The sequence below is a fragment of the Polypterus senegalus genome, chromosome 9 (assembly GCF_016835505.1).
Source record: "Polypterus senegalus isolate Bchr_013 chromosome 9, ASM1683550v1, whole genome shotgun sequence".
Lineage (NCBI taxonomy): Eukaryota > Metazoa > Chordata > Cladistia > Polypteriformes > Polypteridae > Polypterus > Polypterus senegalus.
This window is the reverse complement of record NC_053162.1, coordinates 72,303,134-72,322,581: the sequence shown is the minus strand read 5'-3', so window position 1 is coordinate 72,322,581 and position 19,448 is coordinate 72,303,134. Positions and strand designations below refer to the sequence as shown.

At 39.6% G+C, this 19,448-nt stretch overlaps 1 protein-coding gene across 6 annotated transcripts in view; it reads left to right on the top strand.

Moving 5' to 3' along the window:
• piezo1 (piezo-type mechanosensitive ion channel component 1) overlaps window positions 1-14,964 on the top strand; it is a 376,673-nt gene extending 361,709 nt beyond the window's left edge. For all 6 annotated transcript variants that reach the window (XM_039763263.1, XM_039763264.1, XM_039763265.1 and 3 more), the window contains 7 exons: window positions 1,958-2,146; window positions 4,772-4,864; window positions 5,615-5,787; window positions 6,347-6,469; window positions 9,017-9,096; window positions 12,739-12,934; window positions 13,689-14,964. In XM_039763263.1, coding sequence (XP_039619197.1) covers window positions 1,958-2,146; window positions 4,772-4,864; window positions 5,615-5,787; window positions 6,347-6,469; window positions 9,017-9,096; window positions 12,739-12,934; window positions 13,689-13,938 — 1,104 coding nt within the window. In that variant the 3' untranslated portion in view covers window positions 13,939-14,964. The remainder of the gene's footprint in view (window positions 1-1,957; window positions 2,147-4,771; window positions 4,865-5,614; window positions 5,788-6,346; window positions 6,470-9,016; window positions 9,097-12,738; window positions 12,935-13,688) is intronic.
• The last annotated feature ends 4,484 nt before the right edge of the window (window positions 14,965-19,448 follow it).

The following is a 19,448-nucleotide window of genomic DNA, read 5'->3' as shown; positions in this document are numbered from 1 at the left end:
GTGAATTATATATATAGATACTATATTACATTGGTCAGTACCTTATATTTAGTGACAAATTAGTCCAGAATAAAATGATACCTGACCTTGTATTATTAAAGTATGTATGCGTCTAGATTGATGCCATCATCCAATATGAAGTGCAAGACTAAGTGGATTTGTTGCATACACTTTTTATAGTCATTAGGTTAAGCTACTTGCTCAGGGTCACACAGAGAGTCAGAGGCAGCGTTTGAACCAGCAGCTTTAGTGTCTACACTAATGGACACTGCCTGCCTTTTGAAGCTTCAGTGTCTACAGCTAAATAAAGTGGCCTTTCATTTTATGATGCACCAGATATTTTTAGTTCCTGAAAGGTCTGGACTGCAGTTCAGCACCCAGACTCTTCTACTACAAAGCCATGCTGTTGTAATAGATGCATAAAGCAGTTTAGGATTGTCTTGCTGAAATATGCAAGGCCTTCTCTGAAAAAGACGTCATCTGGATGGGAGCATGTATTGCTCTTAAGCCAGTATGTGCCTTTCGGCATTGATGGTGCCTTTCCAGATGTGCAAGATGGGGCATCCATGTTTTCCAAAAAGAATGTGAAATTTCAATTTGTCTGACCACAGAACGGTTTTTCACTTTAACCAAATTCCATTTTAAAGCTTTGGCCCAGGGAAGATGGTGGGGTTTTTGGATCATGTTCACATATGGCTTCTTCTTTGCATTATATAAGTTTAAGCTGCATTTGTGGATGGCAAAGTGAACTGTGTTCATATACAATGATTTCTGGAAGTGTTCCTCATTCCATGCATTGATTTCCATGACAGAATCTTGCTAGTTTTTATTGCAGCGCTGCCTGAGGGCCCGAAGATTACGGGCATCCAATACTGATTTTTAGCCTTGTCCCTTACACAGAAGGAGAGAGAGAGTTCTCCAGATTCTCGGAATCTTTTGATGATATTATGTACTGTAGATGATGAGATATTCAAAGTCTTCACAATTGTACATCGAGAAACATTATTCTATAATTGTTCCACAATTTGTAGATGCAGTTTTTTTGCAGATTGGTGAACCTCTGCCCATGTTTACTTCTGTGAGACTCTGCCTCTGGAAAGTTCTCTTTTTATGCCCAATCATTTTAGTGATGGGGTGCCAATTAACATAAATAGCTGCAATATGTTCCTCCAGATGTTTCTTTTTAGTACCACTTACTTTTAAAACCTTGTGTTGCCCCTCTCCCAGCATTTGTGAGTTGTGTTGCTGCAATCAAATTCAAAATAAGCTAATGTTTTTAATGAAATAGTAAAATGTCTCATTTTCAGCGTCTGATATGTTTCCTATGTTCTTTTGTAAATAAAATATGAGTTTATAAGAATTGCAGATCATTGCATTCTGTTTTTATTTACATTTAAATCAGTGTCCCAGCTTTTTTGGAACTGGGGTTGTGCAATTGACTGTGTTCTCACAAAATATGCGCCTTTAATGGAAACATTTCTATTGTGCATATTAACAGGTTACCTACTTTTGAGCACTGCTTGGTAGAAACCCCCAAAAGTATTTTACAGCTCTAGTTTGAAGGGTTTAGGTTGTCTAAAGTACGTGACTTGTTCTGGGTTGCAGGATGTTACATACTTGATACAGTCTGTCACTCAGTGCTGTATAATATGTACAGTATATATACACATTTGATCAAGTAACCACAGTTACATTTGGCTTTACATTTACAGTAGTATGATGTAGGTGATGTACAAATACCTCCTGAATATGATACATTTTATTCAGCCATTAAAATCAGAAATGGTAATAAATATAGTGCACAACATATGTACAATATTTCAATTTAATTACATTAATATGGTCATGTAGAAGTGATATTTATATCATGATTTGCTGTAAATAAAGTTATCAATGTGTATAGTGTTATATCAATAATAAACTGCATTATAAAAATTCTCTTTTTTTAATTTTGTAGAAATACCCCCAGCCAAAAGGACAAAAGAAGAAAAAGATTGTCAAGTATGGGATGGGAGGGCTTATCATTGTCTTCCTCATCTGCATTATTTGGTTCCCACTTCTCTTCATCTCACTGGTCAGGTCTGTGGTGGGAGTGGTCAACCACCCAGTTGATGTGACTGTGACGGTCAAGCTTGGGGGATATGAGGTAATAGTGACGAGGAGGATGTCATTTTGAATATGCTGGGATGCTAGTAACATGACTACTGATTTCTATGACTGGGTTTTCTTGAGGCTTTGTATTAGTGAACCTTTTTGAACTTCATATGGCATTTGGGTGCCTTGAGTGATGCCTGTCTCTTGCCAAGTGTCACTGTCACTCAAAATATTATCAAAAAGGAGTTGAGGAATTGTATACATTCTTTGAAGCTTTCCATTTGTTTACCTTTTTCTTTTGCTTTCAAAAGATTCACTACTCATCCATGCCAAGGTCGTCACACATTTTGTAATAATCATAGAGACCTATTTATATTATAAAAGTCTAGTTATTGAGGATATGGTAGATTATCTCCTGTTTTTTATTTTCTGTCTGTTGAAATGTGAAAAGTAAATATGCTTTCTGATTAAAAGGTTTATTATACAGTGGTGTGAAAAACTATTTGCCCCCTTCCTGATTTCTTATTCTTTTGCATGTTTGTCACACAAAATGTTTCTGATCATCAAACACATTTAACCATTAGTCAAATATAACACAAGTAAACACAAAATGCAGTTTTTAAATGATGGTTTTTATTATTAGGGAGAAAAAAAATCCAAACCTACATGGCCCTGTGTGAAAAGTAATTGCCCCCTGAACCTAATAACTGGTTGGGCCACCCTTAGCAGCAATAACTGCAATCAATCGTTTGCGATAACTTGCAATGAGTCTTTTACAGCGCTCTGGAGGAATTTTGGCCCACTCATCTTTGCAGAATTATTGTAATTCAGCTTTATTTGAGGGTTTTCTAGCATGAACCGCCTTTTTAAGGTCATGCCATAGCATCTCAATTGGATTCAGCTCAGGACTTTGACTAGGCCACTCCACAGTCTTCATTTTGTTTTTCTTCAGCCATTCAGAGGTGGATTTGCTGGTGTGTTTTGGGTCATTGTCCTGTTGCAGCACCCAAGATCGCTTCAGCTTGAGTTGACGAACAGATAGCGGGACATTCTCCTTCAGGATTTTTTGGTAGACAGTAGAATTCATGGTTCCGTCTATCACAGCAAGCCTTCCAGGTCCTGAAGCAGCAAAACAACCCCAGACCATCACACTACCACCACCATATTTTACTGTTGGTATGATGTTCTTTTTCTGAAATGCTGCGTTCCTTTTACGCCAGATGTAACGGACATTTGCCTTCCAAAAGTTCAACTTTTGTCTCATCAGTCCACAAGGTATTTTCCCAAAAGTCTTGGCAATCATTGAGATGTTTCTTAGCAAAATTGAGACGAGCCCTAATGTTCTTTTTGCTTAACAGTGGTTTGCGTCTTGGAAATCTGCCATGCAGGCCGTTTTTGCCCAGTCTCTTTCTTATGGTGGAGTCGTGAACACTGACCTTAATTGAGGCAAGTGAGGCCTGCAGTTCTTTAGACGTTGTCCTGGGGTCTTTGTGACCTCTCGGATGAGTCGTCTCTGCGCTCTTGGGGTAATTTTGGTCGGCCGCCACTCCTGGGAAGGTTCACCACTGTTCCATGTTTTTGCCATTTGTGGATAATGGCTCTCACTGTGGTTCGCTGGAGTCCCAAAGCTTTAGAAATGGCTTTATAACCTTTACCAGACTGATAGATCTCAATTACTTCTGTTCTCATTTGTTCCTGAATTTCTTTGGATCTTGGTATGATGTGTAGCTTTTGAGGTGCTTTTGGTCTACTTCTCTGTGTCAGGCAGCTCCTATTTAAGTGATTTCTTGATTGAAACAGGTGTGACAGTAATCAGGCCTGGGGGTGGCTATGGAAATTGAACTCAGGTGTGATACACCACAGTTAGGTTATTTTTGAACAAGGGGGCAATTACTTTTTCACACAGGGCCATGTAGGTTTGGATTTTTTTTCTCCCTAAATAATAAAAACCATCATTTAAAAACTGCATTTTGTGTTTACTTGTGTTATATTTGACTAATGGTTAAATGTGTTTGATGATCAGAAACATTTTGTATGACAAACATGCAAAAGAATAAGAAATCAGGAAGGGGGCAAATAGTTTTTCACACCACTGTATGTACTTTTTTATGCATTCTGGCAAATGTGTGTACATAACAAAGGGCATGCAAAACTGAAGCCATTTACTGACAACGTCGGGGCACCACTGCCAGCTAGATCAGTTTAAAATTTTAAAATGTGCTGGTAGGGATTTGCATTTTATTAAGTGTACAAATATACACCATACATGTGTACTGAAATATAACAACATGTGCACTTCATTTAATAATTTAAAAAAAAGACTAACAGAATGAAAGAAATATTCGAATTTCTGGGAAAAAACATATTCAATGCGAATTCCAGTCTTTCTGGATGTTGAATGCAGATGTCCTCAAAAAATAATTATCTGCTTCATCCCCATCTCAGCTAACTCTGCAAGTCTAGAAATTAGCAGTGAATTACTGCAGCAATATAAAGTCCTTCCAGCTGTATATTCTGTAAAAAGAAATAAAAGGACAGTGCTTGTATGCCTGAGAATTTTAAAAGGAAATGGCAAGAGAGTGTTGTGATTAGCAGTGATGATTGATTTGCTAATAAATATGTGATAATTAGTCTTTGACAGTTCATGGCTCTTTCTTTCTGTCTCTCTCCCCATTAGCCTCTCTTTACTATGAGTGCACAGCAGCAGTCAATCCAGCCATTTACAGAATCAAACTATGACAACCTCACAAAGACGTTTGGCACAAATCCTGTGAGTACATAACCTTGAGAGCACCAGGACTGGCCTACTGATGAAAGCAGAAGCATCTTTTTTTTTCTGTATTAGATTGTACGATGCCGGTTTTTTTTGTAACTTCCTATAGTTTTCTATCACATCTCAAAACTCAATCTTGGGGTTTTTGGCAACTGAAAAAATAGCCGGCTTATACGTGAATGGGGTTGTGTATGTGAGTTCTGTGTGAGGTGTGGGACTGTATATAAGGCAATGGCTTCTGGAAACCATCGATCCCACCTGTCACCAGTGTGCATTGTTTGCTGTGTATCTTTTGTTAGTTCGATGTGCGGTGAACTGATGCCTCATCTGGGTAAAACGCAGGCCCTGCAACTCTGAACTGGATAAGATTGATTTGATTTAATGGATTGATGAATGTGGGTGCAGGATGTGGAATGATCATTGAAAGGCCTAAAGTTTAGATAAATATGTAAGTTAAAGTAACATCATTTTTCATAGTTTAAAATTAGAATTATTTTCTGAAGCATCATACAACTTGATGTGTATTCAAGAAGGTTACGAATGTGGTGTCTCGTGTATAGTGAGTTATACACAGTAGAAAAGAAGGACATGCTTTACTCATAAAAGGAGACTTCAGATTTATATTCATATCTCCAGATAATCTGGATTGTGATGCCTCCTTCTTTAATGAAGTAGTATTATAAGATGTAACGGTGCCACCACCTTTCCCTTCTCTGGAGGCCTGAGCGTGTTCAATTCTCTCTACAGGTGGCCATGCAGTTCATCACTATGTACAGCTACGAGGACATTGTGACAGCCAACATAGAGGGCAGCTCAGGCTCTGTGTGGCGTATTAGCCCCCCCAGCCGGCTAAAAATGATAGAAGAGTTGAGAAACAGTACGGCTGACATGACACTACGCCTTATGTGGACCTTCCAGAGGTCAGTCTTGTGTCTTCCGTCATTAAAACTCTGTTTGCCATTCTGCTCTCCTCTCACTTCAATGATAATCAAGAGATGTGCTACTAAGTGAGTGGTTTGGGGAGGGTTAATGACTTTGATTTATGCAGGGACGATTCCAGTTCAGCGCAAAGACGATGTCAGTCTGCACATTTCTCAATGGTCCGTGATTTTTTGGGTGATTTTCTATGTAATAAACTTAATAAGTTATAGCGTAAAGAAAATTGCATAATTAGATCTGGACCACCCTATACAGTAAAAAATAATTGAATGTTACTTTTACCTTTTTAATTAGTCTTTGTTTTATATGGTTTGTTTTACTGCGTGTCCTTTCAAAAAGCATATTACATCATGGAACAGCAGCAGCAGTCATAGTTAGTAACTTAAAATGAATGGGCATAGGGAAGGCAGGATACAAAAAAGAAGTGAGATTACATCTTTAAGAATGGGGGTAAGTAATGTATGGATTGACTGACCGCCACCTTTTCTAGGAAGACCTGGAATCGGCATTTAATGAGTTTTGACCCTTCTGTCTCAACAGGGACCCTGGACGAGGAGGCACAGTTGAGAATGCGTTTGACAAGCACTCTATTGACCTGAAGCACAATGACCCAGTCCGTATACAGCTGGCTTCTCTGCTGCTGGGAAATGACACCAATGTTGTGTACGACTGGCTAACTGTTCTGTTATTCTCTTCTTCATGAAGATATTTTCATAACGCTCCTCTGGTGAACCTTACAACACAGCCTGCTTAAGTGGGCTGCTATGCAGTCATAGCATAGAGTAATTTTATTAAAATATTGTCTTAATTTTGATCACAAGTGACAGTAAGTAAAGAGTCCTGAACTATACAGCCTTGAATAGTCCAGTCTAAATATTTTGCTTTCAAATGGACTAATTCTTATGATGAAGTGAATATATAGACTACATTTGAACTAATTTCTAATATTTCTTTGTACTAAAAAGAAAAAAAAAGAGAAAGGAAGAGAAAAGCACATGACCAAGATATGCAGTACGTCTCGAACTAAACATTTCTGGCAGTTGTACTGTGCAGGCTTAGGTACTACGCTCATGTCAGGTCTGCTCAGGCTACACACACACTTTTGTGTGCTGATTAAAGGTGTTTTCTCTGAGGTCACCAGCATCTTTCTTTCATTATATTAAAAAAGTGCAGTTTTAGAATTACAGATAGAAGGTGAAGAGGAATCGCAGATATACTTAAATGTGCTTGTTTTGTTGCCTGCCTGTCAGTTTGTTTCTTTTTTAATCACCTTTAACCAACAATTCATTGTGCTTTTCTGAAATCTTTCCGAGGTGCACATGATTAAAATTACAGTCCTGTGGTAACCTGACAAGTAGTCCTGCTTCAGGTTTGGGTTTTTGTAGCCTTCACAGGTCCTGGTTTGTAGGTTGCTTGTTACAATTACATGCACTCTAAACGCTGAACTATAGCTTGTTTTGCTCGTAATGGATATCTAAGGGAATTCTGAGAAATTTACCAGACGTTAGTTTTTACCTTTCCTAGCAAACACAAGTTGTCAGGGAAGCATGTTTCCTCTCCAGCTTTGCGGACACCAGTTTAGTACAGCAATTAGTAGCCGGGATTGTCTTGATGTCATTTAGTTATTAAATGGCACAAAAGTGCTCCATACAGGTGATTAAGAATACAGAAAATAAAGGGCACATGGGAAGAGTTGAGAAATGGTGTAGATTAAATTAACTGTTAAGAGTACATCCAAGCAACACGTAAAGCAAATGTTCAGAAGCACATTGTCAACTAGAACATTGCTCAGTCAACATTCACTTACTGGGCACGTATTACTTTTTGGTCCTTTGATGTCTTTGCACCCTTGTTTGTCGGTTTAACATCGGAGATGTACTTTGGAAACTTTGCAGGGTTTCTTCATACCTTGTATCTAGCATTTCAGACAAACACCTAGCAAGCACATGTTAAGTGGACCATTTCAGCTGTTGACTTGTTGGCATGGATTATTGTGGTGACATGTTGTTGGCAGTTCCATGCTGTAAATATTGCAAGAAGTACCATTCACTCATTTAGTGAACCCTCTTACGTCAACTGTAGAATTTTGGGGAAAGGGGCGAAAAACAGCATTAGATGGGATGCCAGTCTATTTTATGGCCCACTCAGACACACATTCACACTCTTTCTTATTGGCTCAAGTAGGAATTCACAGTGAACCAAACCATCACATATTTGGAATGTGAATGGGAAGCTAGAGGAGACCCGGCGAGAGCCGTACGAGTGTGTAGATGTGCAAACTCCATACTGATGGCCACTGGGATGAGGCTGAAACCGCCGTCTCCTATAGCAGTGGGGCAGCAGCGCTTCAACATACTGCATCTCCCACAAGGCTATAGTTTATTATTTTATGTTTCATTTTTTAGTCATACAGCCCTGTGTGCTGTATCTATATTTTCAGAAAGTAATTCACCCCATGTGCAGTTTTAAGTGGTGGTCTTGCTTAGTTGCACTTTAAAGCAAGGAAACTGGCAGACTGTGAACATGCCAGGTCCCATATCATGAGAAACTGTGGGTTGGGTAATTACTTATGAACACTGTTTTATAATAAATAGGATTGTATCATTTCTCACACCTAATATAGAAAGGAGGAGATAATGGAGATGGGATTTATGTCAAAATATTTTTGATTTTCGGAAACAATAATAGAAAGAAGTAGGTCTTTTTGCTTTAAGTCTTACCGGCTATATGAATAGATACATCGTGTTTGATGTATCAGACTTTTAAGGAGCTATATTTTTTTATGCAAGAAATAACATTTTAGGCTTGGAAGCCATGAAGTTGCTTTTAACTCCTAACTCAGATTGTGATGTTTATTTGCTGTTTGGCAGTGCAAAAAAAAATGAAATCTGAACCAAGTGGAAACGTATTTATATCATGATCTTAAATCTTACTTTCCTTACTGTAAGAATAATTGACTTGTCAAAAATTTGCATTTACAATTATTTAACTTACTTTAAGAAATCTTGTCAAGTAAATTTTGCTTACCCCATTGGCAGATTTTTTTTTTACTAATTAAAAACAAGACCACTCCCATTTAAAATGTTTTGCAGTGTTTGTCGTGGCCCATCCAGGGAGCTCCAACGTCTAACTCTCCCCATCATATGCTGCTACAACTGGGACAGTTTTTCAAATTTTGTAACGTGATTTTTTTTATTTTTTACTTTCCAGCAATGTGCCTCACATGTTTCCCAATTACATCAGAGCTCCAAATGGAGCCGACGCAAAACCTGTGAAGCAGCTCTATGAAGGTAAAATGCTACAGTTAACTTGTAGATACTTTTATTTTTGTTGAACATTTTGGTTATTTTGTTTTTGCAGTCCAGGATTTCAGTCCATTCTTTTTTACGAGTAACACTTGACACCAACAGAGCTACATGGATATAATGGTCTATGTTGCATCAACATCAAGAAACAAATTGAGCGTCTTGTACCTGGGGCCTGTAGAACAGAAGTGACACAAATGACATGTTGTCGGTCACATGTGGTATTCTCAATGTCTGAGTAAGAAACACTTGAAGTGGCACAGGAGATGTCAATTACATCTGTTCCTGTACTCAAATGTTAGGCGTAGTTTGAGTGCGCATGTGACAATACTGGCGCAATAATATGTACAGCAGGGATGCCCACACTTTTAAAATGACCAGTATATACAGTGCATCCAGAAAGTATTAACAGCGCATCACTTTTTCCACATTTTATGTTACAGCCTTATTCCAAAATGGATTAAATTCATTTTTTTCCTCAGAATTCTACACACAACACCCCATAATGACAACGTGAAAAAAGTTTGAGATTTTTGCAAATTTATTAAAAATAAAAAAATTGAGAAAGCACAAGTCCATAAGTATTCACAGCCTTTGCCATGAAGCTCAAAATTGAGCTCAGGTACATCCTGTTTCCCCTGATCATCCTTGAGATGTTTCTGCAGCTTAATTGGGGTCCACCTGTGGTAAATTCAGTTGATTAGACATGATTTGGAAAGGCACACACCTGTCTATATAAGGTCCCACAGTTGACAGTTCATGTCAGAGCACAAACCAAGCATGAAGTCAAAGGAATTGTCTGTGGACCTCCGAGACAGGATTATCTCGAGGCGCAAATCTGGGGAAGGGTACAGAAAAATATCTGCTGCTTTGAAGGTCCCAATGAGCACAGCGGCCTCCATCATCCGTAAGTGGAAGAAGTTCAGAACCACCAGGACTCTTCCTAGAGCTGGCCAGCCAACTAAACTGACCGATCGGGGGAGAAGGGCCTTAGTCAGGGAGGTGACCAAGAACCTGATAGTCACTCTGTCAGAGCTCCAGAGGTCCTCTGTGGAGAGAGGAGAACCTTCCAGAAGGACAACCGTCTCTGCAGCAATCCACCAATCGGGCCTGTATGGTAGAGCGGCCAGACAGAAGCCACTCCTTAGAAAAAGGCACATGGCAGCCCGCCTGGAGTTTGCCAAAGGGCACCTGAAGGACTCTCAGACCATGAGAAACAAAATTCTCTGGTCTGATGAGACAAAGATTGAATTCTTTGGTGTGAATGCCAGGCGTCACGTTTGGAGGAAACCAGGCACCGCTCATCACCAGGCCAATACCATCCCTTCAGTGAAGCATGGTGGTGGCAGCATCATGCTGTGGGGATGTTTTTCAGCAGCAGGAACTGGGAGACTAGTCAGGATAAAGGGAAAGATGATGACAGCAATGTACAGAGACATCCTGGATGAAAACCTGCTCCAGAGCGCTCTTGACCTCAGACTGGGGCAATGGTTCATCTTTCAGCAGGACATTGACCGTAGACACACAGCCAAGATATCAAAGGAGTGGCTTCAGGACAACTCTGTGAATGTCCTTGAGTGGCCCAGCCAGAGCCCAGACTTGAATCTGATTGAACATCTCTGGAGAGATCTTAAAATGGCTGTGCACCGACGCTTCCCATCCAACCTGATGGAGCTTGAGAGGTGCTGCAAAGAGGAATGGGCGAAACTGGCCAAGGATAGGTGTGCCAAGCTAGTGGCATCATATTCAAAAAGACTTGAGGCTGTAATTGCTGCCAAAGGTGCAGCGACAAAGTATTGAGCAAAGGCTGTGAATACTTATGTACATGTGATTTCTCAGTTTTTTTATTTAATAAATTTGCAAAAACCTCAAGTAAACTTTTTTCACGTTGTCATTATGGGGTGTTGTGTGTAGAATTCTCAGGAAAAAAATGAATTTAATCCATGTTGGAATAAGGCTGTAACATAACAAAATGTGGAGAAAGTGATGCGCTGTGAATACTTTTCGGATGCACTGTACATACTGAGTATACTTTATACATAAAATATATGTTGTCATACCTTGCATAACTGAATAACCTTTATGGCACAATAACAATTTAACTCATTTATGGTCACTACAGTATTTGGATTTAATAATCGTCGTGGGAAAAGGCTGACTCGCATAAATAAGTAGAGCCGAATAATGAAGTCAAAGAGCTTTTGAATTCAGCCGAATGAAAAATGACAGCTGTCCGATTAACTGCGATTTTAGTTCCCTCTATTTCTCTTTCTCAGATCGCTTTTCAGAAGGAAGTCAGTTTCATAGTTTTTATGAACAGTTCGAAAGTGCCTTTCCACATTTTCCTTCTTTGGAATAGCAATGATAGATTGACAGATCAGAAAAACGCACTTTGATTGTGACATTGTGAGAGAAAAAATCCTCTTCCAATTCCACCTCCGGCCCATACATTTTTGTGGGATGCCAGATAGATAGTATTACAATTTTTTTTTAAATCCCTTCTTTAGTCGATATAAATTGGAAGGCTAACTAGATCACAGCCGGAGTTTTGCATTAGCTTGTGTGTTTGATTTTGCGTATGGGATGCCAGTGTGTTAGCAGAAAGGAGATCTCAGACTGGCTGTCCTGTATGTCAATCAAGTGGCAAATGTCATAGGGAGGATATATGATAGACTAACGTTTATAAAAATTTTTTTTTTTTTATGCATCGCGATCGACACATTGGGCATCCCTGATGAACAGCAAAGGCCACAGAGTGCTGTGGAAAGTGAGAAAATTGACTTGTTCAAGATCAATTCTAGATTTTTTTGTGTTTTTTTTTTTTTATTACTTACATGTCATCTAAAAAGAAATCTCTTTGCATATAAATAGTCTCCATAAAGGAATGGAAAAGCTTGTTGTGTTAGATTTTCTTGTTTTATTTTATTTTTTTTGGCACTATGGCGTTTATTTCTAAGTGCAGGGACCAGGGTTCTCTGGACTAAGTTGGAGTATCCAGGAAATAATGTCAAAGGTTATTATGGTTTATTAACTGTCTAGTTTTTGGGTAGTGTATGGATGAGTTTGACTTTGCTCTGATTCAGCCTCAGTTAAACTAGCTTTGCAGTTTTATCTTCTCACTAATACTTAAAATCAAATACGTGATTTGGCTGGCTTAAAAAATTAAATGCGTAACACTTCGGCCAAGCTGGATGTTAGCAGTCCATTTGAGGCATGGGCCATGGAAAGAACCGTCAGTAGAGACGGCTGAATGGCAGTCTTCAACTGTTAAGACCAAGTGTGGGCCTGGATGCATACAGTATATACAGTCGAAGTACTGCTGAGTGTCGTTCCGATCATTTGAAAGGTGGGTTTTCAGCCCAGCAGTGTAACTCAATGCAATTCTAAAATGAAAGAAACAAAGGAAAGGGTGGCATGATTGCTGTGCCTAATAGAGGACTGGCTATGGCTGTTAATTCTTACTGTGGTTTTACACCAAGCAGACAACAGTTATAGTGGCACCTAAGGGACCGGGTGCAGAGCTGATTGGAGGAACAAGAGGACTGCACTAGTTTTACTTCCATACGAATGCCATCATTTCAATGGGAATGAACCAATAAACCTGTTTTGTTTTACTTTATTTAACAGATTATGAAGACAGCTATCTTGACGTAAACCTCACCCTCATTAAAACCCAAGGTTCAGATTCAGCTGGATTTCAGGAGTGGTGGGATATTCACATCTCAGACTGCGATTCTTCCCAGGAGGATTGTGACGTCTTGCCAATGGTCATTTTTAGTGACAAAATCAGTCCACCGAGCCTGGGCTTCCTTGCTGGATACGGGTATGAATAGACGACTCTCTGCCTGTCCTTTATACAATATAAACTGCTATGAACTGTAAATCAGGAAAATTGTATTTTTCCATGTCAGACAGACAGATTTTCAAGTCACATGTTGGATGTGGGCCTTTTAGGAAGATCTTTTCAGAAGAATACAATTATTTCCATGCAAAAGTCGAGCCTTATGCTTTGCAATCACACAAGTCCACAGTGCAGGACGTTACAGGAGCAGCGTAAGCTCCTTTGTCCACGTCCTGTTGATGCTGCCGGTCCAGTTAGCGCACAGCAAGGAGAGCTCAACGTTAACATCTAAACAAGTTCAAGTTTTAGTGTTGTCCGCCTGGATGGCCCCACATGATGGTGTGTGTAAAACTCTCTGTCATGTGGTGCTCTGTGTGTACTGAGGATACAGCTGGATCTTTCTGTCCAGCGAGTCTTATGGTCAGCCATTTGGAAAGACCAATGGGCAGCCTGAGACATCCATATTATTAATGAAGAAAAGGATTTCTGGGAGGATTACGTGTGGCGTTAAATATTTTAAGTTACTGCCACTTGAATGTCTTATCTTCAGGTTTTTAGACATTTATAAAATGCTCATCGTTTACCTTTTACAGTCAGTTCCTGATTTTTATTTACAGTATAACAAGAAATCGACTCTCTGCTTGCTCCTCGTAAGAATGTTCTATGAAAAATGAGAACCATAACATTTCATAAAGTATTTACCAAGTAACTGCTCTTTTTTATTTATCCCTTCCAGTATCATGGGTTTGTACCTGTCAGTGGTGCTGGTGATCGGGAAGTTTGTGCGAGGTTTCTTCAGCGAGATCTCACACTCCATCATGTTTGAGGAGTTGCCCTGTGTCGACCGCATCCTTAAACTGTGCAACGACATCTTCCTGGTGCGTGAAACGGGCGAGCTGGAGCTCGAGGAGGAACTTTTCTCAAAACTCATTTTCTTGTACCGCTCGCCCGAGACTATGATCAAGTGGACTCGTGAGAAGGACTAAAGTTGTGCCTCTTCTGAAGATGTCTTGAGCACGGACTGAACAAAACAGCCTTGACTGAGGAAGGGCCTTAAGTTTGGAGAGATCAAAGTCTTTTCTCGCGAGTCAGTCCTGGAGCTTCAATGTCTTAGGAATCAACAAAGCAAAGCAAAACATGAGAGTTTGTCCAGTCGGGTCGTCATCCTGTGACACGTATGCACGACAAATCATAAAGCACAGTGCCGAGTTTAGCAATTTCCCTTCTTCCTTGGTTGACAGGACTCTTATACGAGCACAGAGAAGAGGTGTCCATTGCACTGGATTCTGGAGTGAAGTGTGGCTGAATGTCAACCGACTTGCTTAGTGGACTCAGTGGTCTGTACACTAAAAGGTGAGGCGTTCTCAGCACCAGGACAGAGAGAGCCGTGTATTTAACCCTACGATGCTGCACATGAAAGACTGCTAGTTATTGGAAATTTGCTATTTTTCTGTCTTAGACAAGTATACTTATATTTATATCATATTATTATTTGGTTGAGAAACACTACTGTATTTTATGATCCTGGAGGCAAACATTTTGTTTAAGTTTGGCTCTTTTATTTTTAGAAAATTAAAAAACATGTTTAGGATGTCCATCTAGAATGGATATAAGAGCCATCGTTCTATCATTTTTTTTTTTCCTTTTTTAAAGTAATTTAAATGTTATATCATAAGTGTTCTTAAACCAAAGGAAGTGACTTGAATACAGGAAATTCTGATGTGCCTTGGGCTCCCGTTATGGCCTTAGCTGTTAACGCCAATGAATTTTCACACATCTATGTTGATTATCTTAGAAGAAAGTGTTACACGTGCTGGAATTATTTTATTCATTTCAATATAATGGAATACTAAAGCAATAAAAAGCACAGAGCCTTTAAGTGGCGCAGAATCCTTTTTTTTTTCTCCAAGTAGTATACAATTTTAATAAGTGATATGGTCAATTGTTTACCTGCCACTGAATGGTTTAATATATCTGTTCAAATATTAAATAAAAAGGTTTTCTTTTATTAACATTTGAGAAATTGTTTTATTTTTTCTGGGAAGCAGGTCGCCCAGACCAAATCGCCCATCTTTACGCCAGTCATTTCTGTGATGCTTTGCTACGAATGAGATTGGAGATTTGCTAAAACGTATATTTATATATTAAATATTATATACATTTATATATTAAAAACCTGCTCATAAATATAAATCAGAACATGAAAGGCAGCAATGCCTAAACCTTGCGAGTGGTGGGACGGCCCGCACTGGGATGCTTTGGCTGAACGTCCACATAAAGTGTAGTGACGTTCAGGGCTGTGCCCTTTTAAGGGCTCAAACGTGGGCTTTTCCCTTTTCAGCCTCCTTTTCTGAGAATACACCTCGGCTTAGGCCTGAATGTTGAAGATCAAACTTACAGAATTGTCAAATACAAATTATTACTGAATTCAAGCATTAAGACACCACTCTTTTGTGTTAATTTCTTACGTCTTAATTCTTTTTTATGGTTTTTAGATGACCCATTTGTTACTTCTAGACCCCGCATTCCCCAGGAAACTTTCGGTTCAGTTTAATCAAATGTCGTGTCAGTCAGTGAGATTAGCAAATGTAAAAATACAGAGCCATGTAGTTCTTCCACATAAACACCCAAATGTATGTAAAAAATACAGCAGTTGAGAGATGTGACCCTAATTCTCTAAAATATCACAAAAGTCCAGCAAGCAGACAATCTAGACAGATGGCGGTAGTGGCAGAGAAAACTCCTCTTCACAGCATTAATGGAGAAGGTTGTTTGGTGTTCACACGGTCACAGTTAGGCCGGCCTCAGCCACCGGGGGGCAGTACCAGTTATTGTAGGAATAAAAACAGCTCAGTAATTGAAGGGTCTGCTCCAGCCTCAGGACCCTGTGCCATCACTCAGCGGCTGGAGGTGTGATGTGCTGCTCAGTGAGACCACAGGACTGAAACATCAGCTTAGCGGCTAAACAAACACATGTTTGTAGGTAAAAGCAGATATCGAAGTTAAACAGGCAAATAAATAAATAAATAAAGTGCAGCTAATACAGCAGATCCTAATCTTATCAATAACAAGACTCATTTACTGTTTGTACATTTGTACCTGAGCAGAACACTCCTTAAAGGTGCTTAAATGATGTGTGTGCTGACGCAGCTATCTGTTAACTCATTTATCTACTGTACATTGTTTATATGTTTCTCACTTTCTCTCTCAAGCTTCTGTAAAGTTCCAGTTTCTCCTTGGGGACATAAAAGTCCATCCATCTGTTAATCTGTCAGTGCTCTTCGGCCACAGTGGACTCCTAATGTGCTCTGACCCCGTCACATTGTGCACACTTGCTGTGCCGTAGATTAAATCTTACACAAACAAATTTGCCATTTTCACCCACCAATCTAAACTCAATATAGTCATGACACAGTGAAAACACATTTCCAGAAAGTTTTGTAAATAGATTAAAAAATCTCTCATTTACATACATAGTCAGACCCTTCTTTTAGGAAAATATTCTCTACCTAAACATTTCACAAAAGACACCATTGACGCCATTTATTACGTCAAGCCTGATGGAGCCTACAATGCACACACACGCACTGCGAGCCGGCTGACAGGAACGACAAGTGCAGAGCGCCGTCTCATGTGCGCCTTCCACAACCTGAAAAGATCAAAAACGCGCATCATATCCCTAAAGCCATCATCACTACTTAAAATTAGAAAGCTGGGTAGCACTTTATAGCAACTTTCATTAATAAAGCATTATGTCATGTTTAACAGATCATGGGTTCCTGTTCATTCAAATAGTTACAAGTATCATCATTAAAGGATCATTCGTACATTAGGTGGTGTATTCTGATTATTTAACAAAAGGCTAGCAGGGCGTTCTTTACCATCTGATAGCACATTACTTATGTTGAGACTGCGTTCACTGGTGTCTCGCTGGTTAGGAATAAATATCTTTAAATATTAGTTACATTTCTCACACACGAGTGTGTTGTTCAGGAGTTGTCCGGACTGTTAGGCTGCTTATTTCAGATCCGGCTTTCACTCTTGATTTTAAATCATTTATTCATTAGTTATAAATGTTTTTGCAGAGTCCAATCTAAAGTTGAATCTCTTCGTGCATTATACAGGTAGGCACAAGTTTATAAACCATTTCTTCATTAGTTGTGGAAGTTTTTCCTTTTTTCCAATGTGTGTAAATAGATAAGCAATACATTAACGGGCAGTGGGCTTCACCGCGACGGGTCTGCGCCCCGCTGAAGGAGGAAAGCAGTAGTTTGGTGAACACTTTAGTTTTATCCTTGTAACAAAAATGAAAAAGCGGAACAGCTCAGTTGGAATGAAAACATCATGTTTATTGCCTTAATAACAGATTTATGATAAAACATTACACTACCGTGGTATCAACAAACCGTAATTATTTTAAGCAGTGGTGTTTTACAGCTTTTCTTCAATTGGAAATATTTTTTTTTTTCATTCGACCAAAATTGAAAGTATTTGCTGTTTTTCCTAAAAAAATATGTAACATTTAAATGGAGACACAAACAAATGCAAATACAAATAGAAAATGCAAAATTATTAATTGATTAATAATAATAAGCAGTATTTGCCAGCTCATTTTAGATCAAATTTTACTAGTCTATGAAATTGTTACTTTGGCTAAAGAAATCTTTTATCAAAGTAGCATTGGCGATTCTAAATTATCCCTACTGTGGGCTTGGTGTGTGCCCTGCGGTGGGCTGGCACCCTGCCGGGGTTTGTTTCCTGCCTTGCGCCCTGTGTTGGCTGGGATTGGCTCCAGCAGACCCCGTAGTTAGGATATAGCGGGTTGGATGATGGCTAGATGTCCCGAGTATGTTGGATTAAGAATGAACAAGCTAATCGCTAGACAATTAGAACAAAGAAATTGGAGCCTTTAATCCTTGTTTCAATTGTCTTGAAATGGTCTGCCCAAAGCTTCATTATAATACACAGTACATTAGCTAATGTATGAATTATCACTTAATGCCAGTTAGAGCGGTTTGAATGAACTTGTGATCTGTTAAACATTCCATAAAGCTTTATTAATGAGTTATTATAAAGTGTTACTGAAAGCCGCAGTGGGTGAAGATACAGCCACTTTTTTAATCAGTAGCCACGTACTGTACAGTACTTCAGATTTCCGCCACATCCTCCTTCCGAAGGTCTCCATTTTGGCCCCATACTGCCCCAGCGCTTTGAACGGCCAGTAGTGGAGAGCCGCATACTCCTTAAAAGACCAACTCGCTGTTGCAGTGTGAATGGGGGATCAGTGTAGACTTCTAAGAGCACAGCCTTGTTGTGTACTTCTGTGATCCTTGCCTGAGTCGTTACAACATCTCACTCTCTGACCGGTCGCTCACCCTTCATGGACGATGATTATACTCCCACAATGTGGACACAGAGGAGTTGCTTTTAAATGGCACTTTTTGTGTTGCTACCCTAAATTGCGCTCTGTTCGGTTTGAATGCTCGTTCAGGTGTCAAAGATGACCGGTTGATACAGTTTTGTGACAAGTCGGCAGCGTTACCATCACATCGAGGGTTTTTCCACCGATGCGCGTGTGCACATTGTAGTTGTATGCGTTTTCGGTTGTTTTAGTGTGGACGGAGATCATTTTGAAATGAGCACACGCCAGTGTTGATGTCGCCTTTGCTGCCTTAATTTTAACCGTTCGATTTTTAAGCTTTTTTTTCTTCTTAAACAAGTGCTGTGGTCCTCCATGGGAAAAAAAAAACATTTAGAATGGGGTGGGGGGTCTCGAGTGCAGTTCTAGTGGGCTGCAGCGGCTTCAGGTTTTCTAATTAGATGTTCATTTCAATGACTTGCCCTTGCACTGATGTTCATGTCAGATGTTTCTGATCTTTTCCTTAGAACATCCAAATGCTTATAAATTCTTCAAGTAGCTCAGTGCTTATTTGGCAGCTGCTCAAGGAAAAAATAAAATAACTGAAGATTCAAAACTTTCAGAATGTATTTGGTTAAAATCGAGGCTACAGAAGTCTGATCCATTAGCAGCAGTAACTGGCTATTAATTAAGAAATTATCTGGAATGAAAGAAAACATGCAGCCCTCCAGAAACTGAGTTTTGAGACCTCTGCAACACAATGCTAACGGCAACATTTGTTGTGCAGCATAGATGTTAGGATTGCTTTGAGAAACTCCAAATGAACAGCGACGAGCCCGTGGAGGGGCTTCAAAAAGGTCAGTTACCTTCAACTGGTCCAATGAATGTTGCCCCTCGATTCCACTCAAGAATGTGTGCGGTGGGTTAAAGGAGTCCTCACCCAGGCCAGACCACCTGCAGTGTGAGCAGCACGCTTTAAACGTTTGACCCCTGCAGTGCCTTTATGGACTCTACACATTCTCTCCATTTCCTCTCACATCCCACAAACACACAGGTCATGTTACTTGGCAAGTCAAAATTGGCCCCATGATGCCGTGCTTTGGGCAAGTTTGGCTTCTTGTGCTGTGACCCACCATC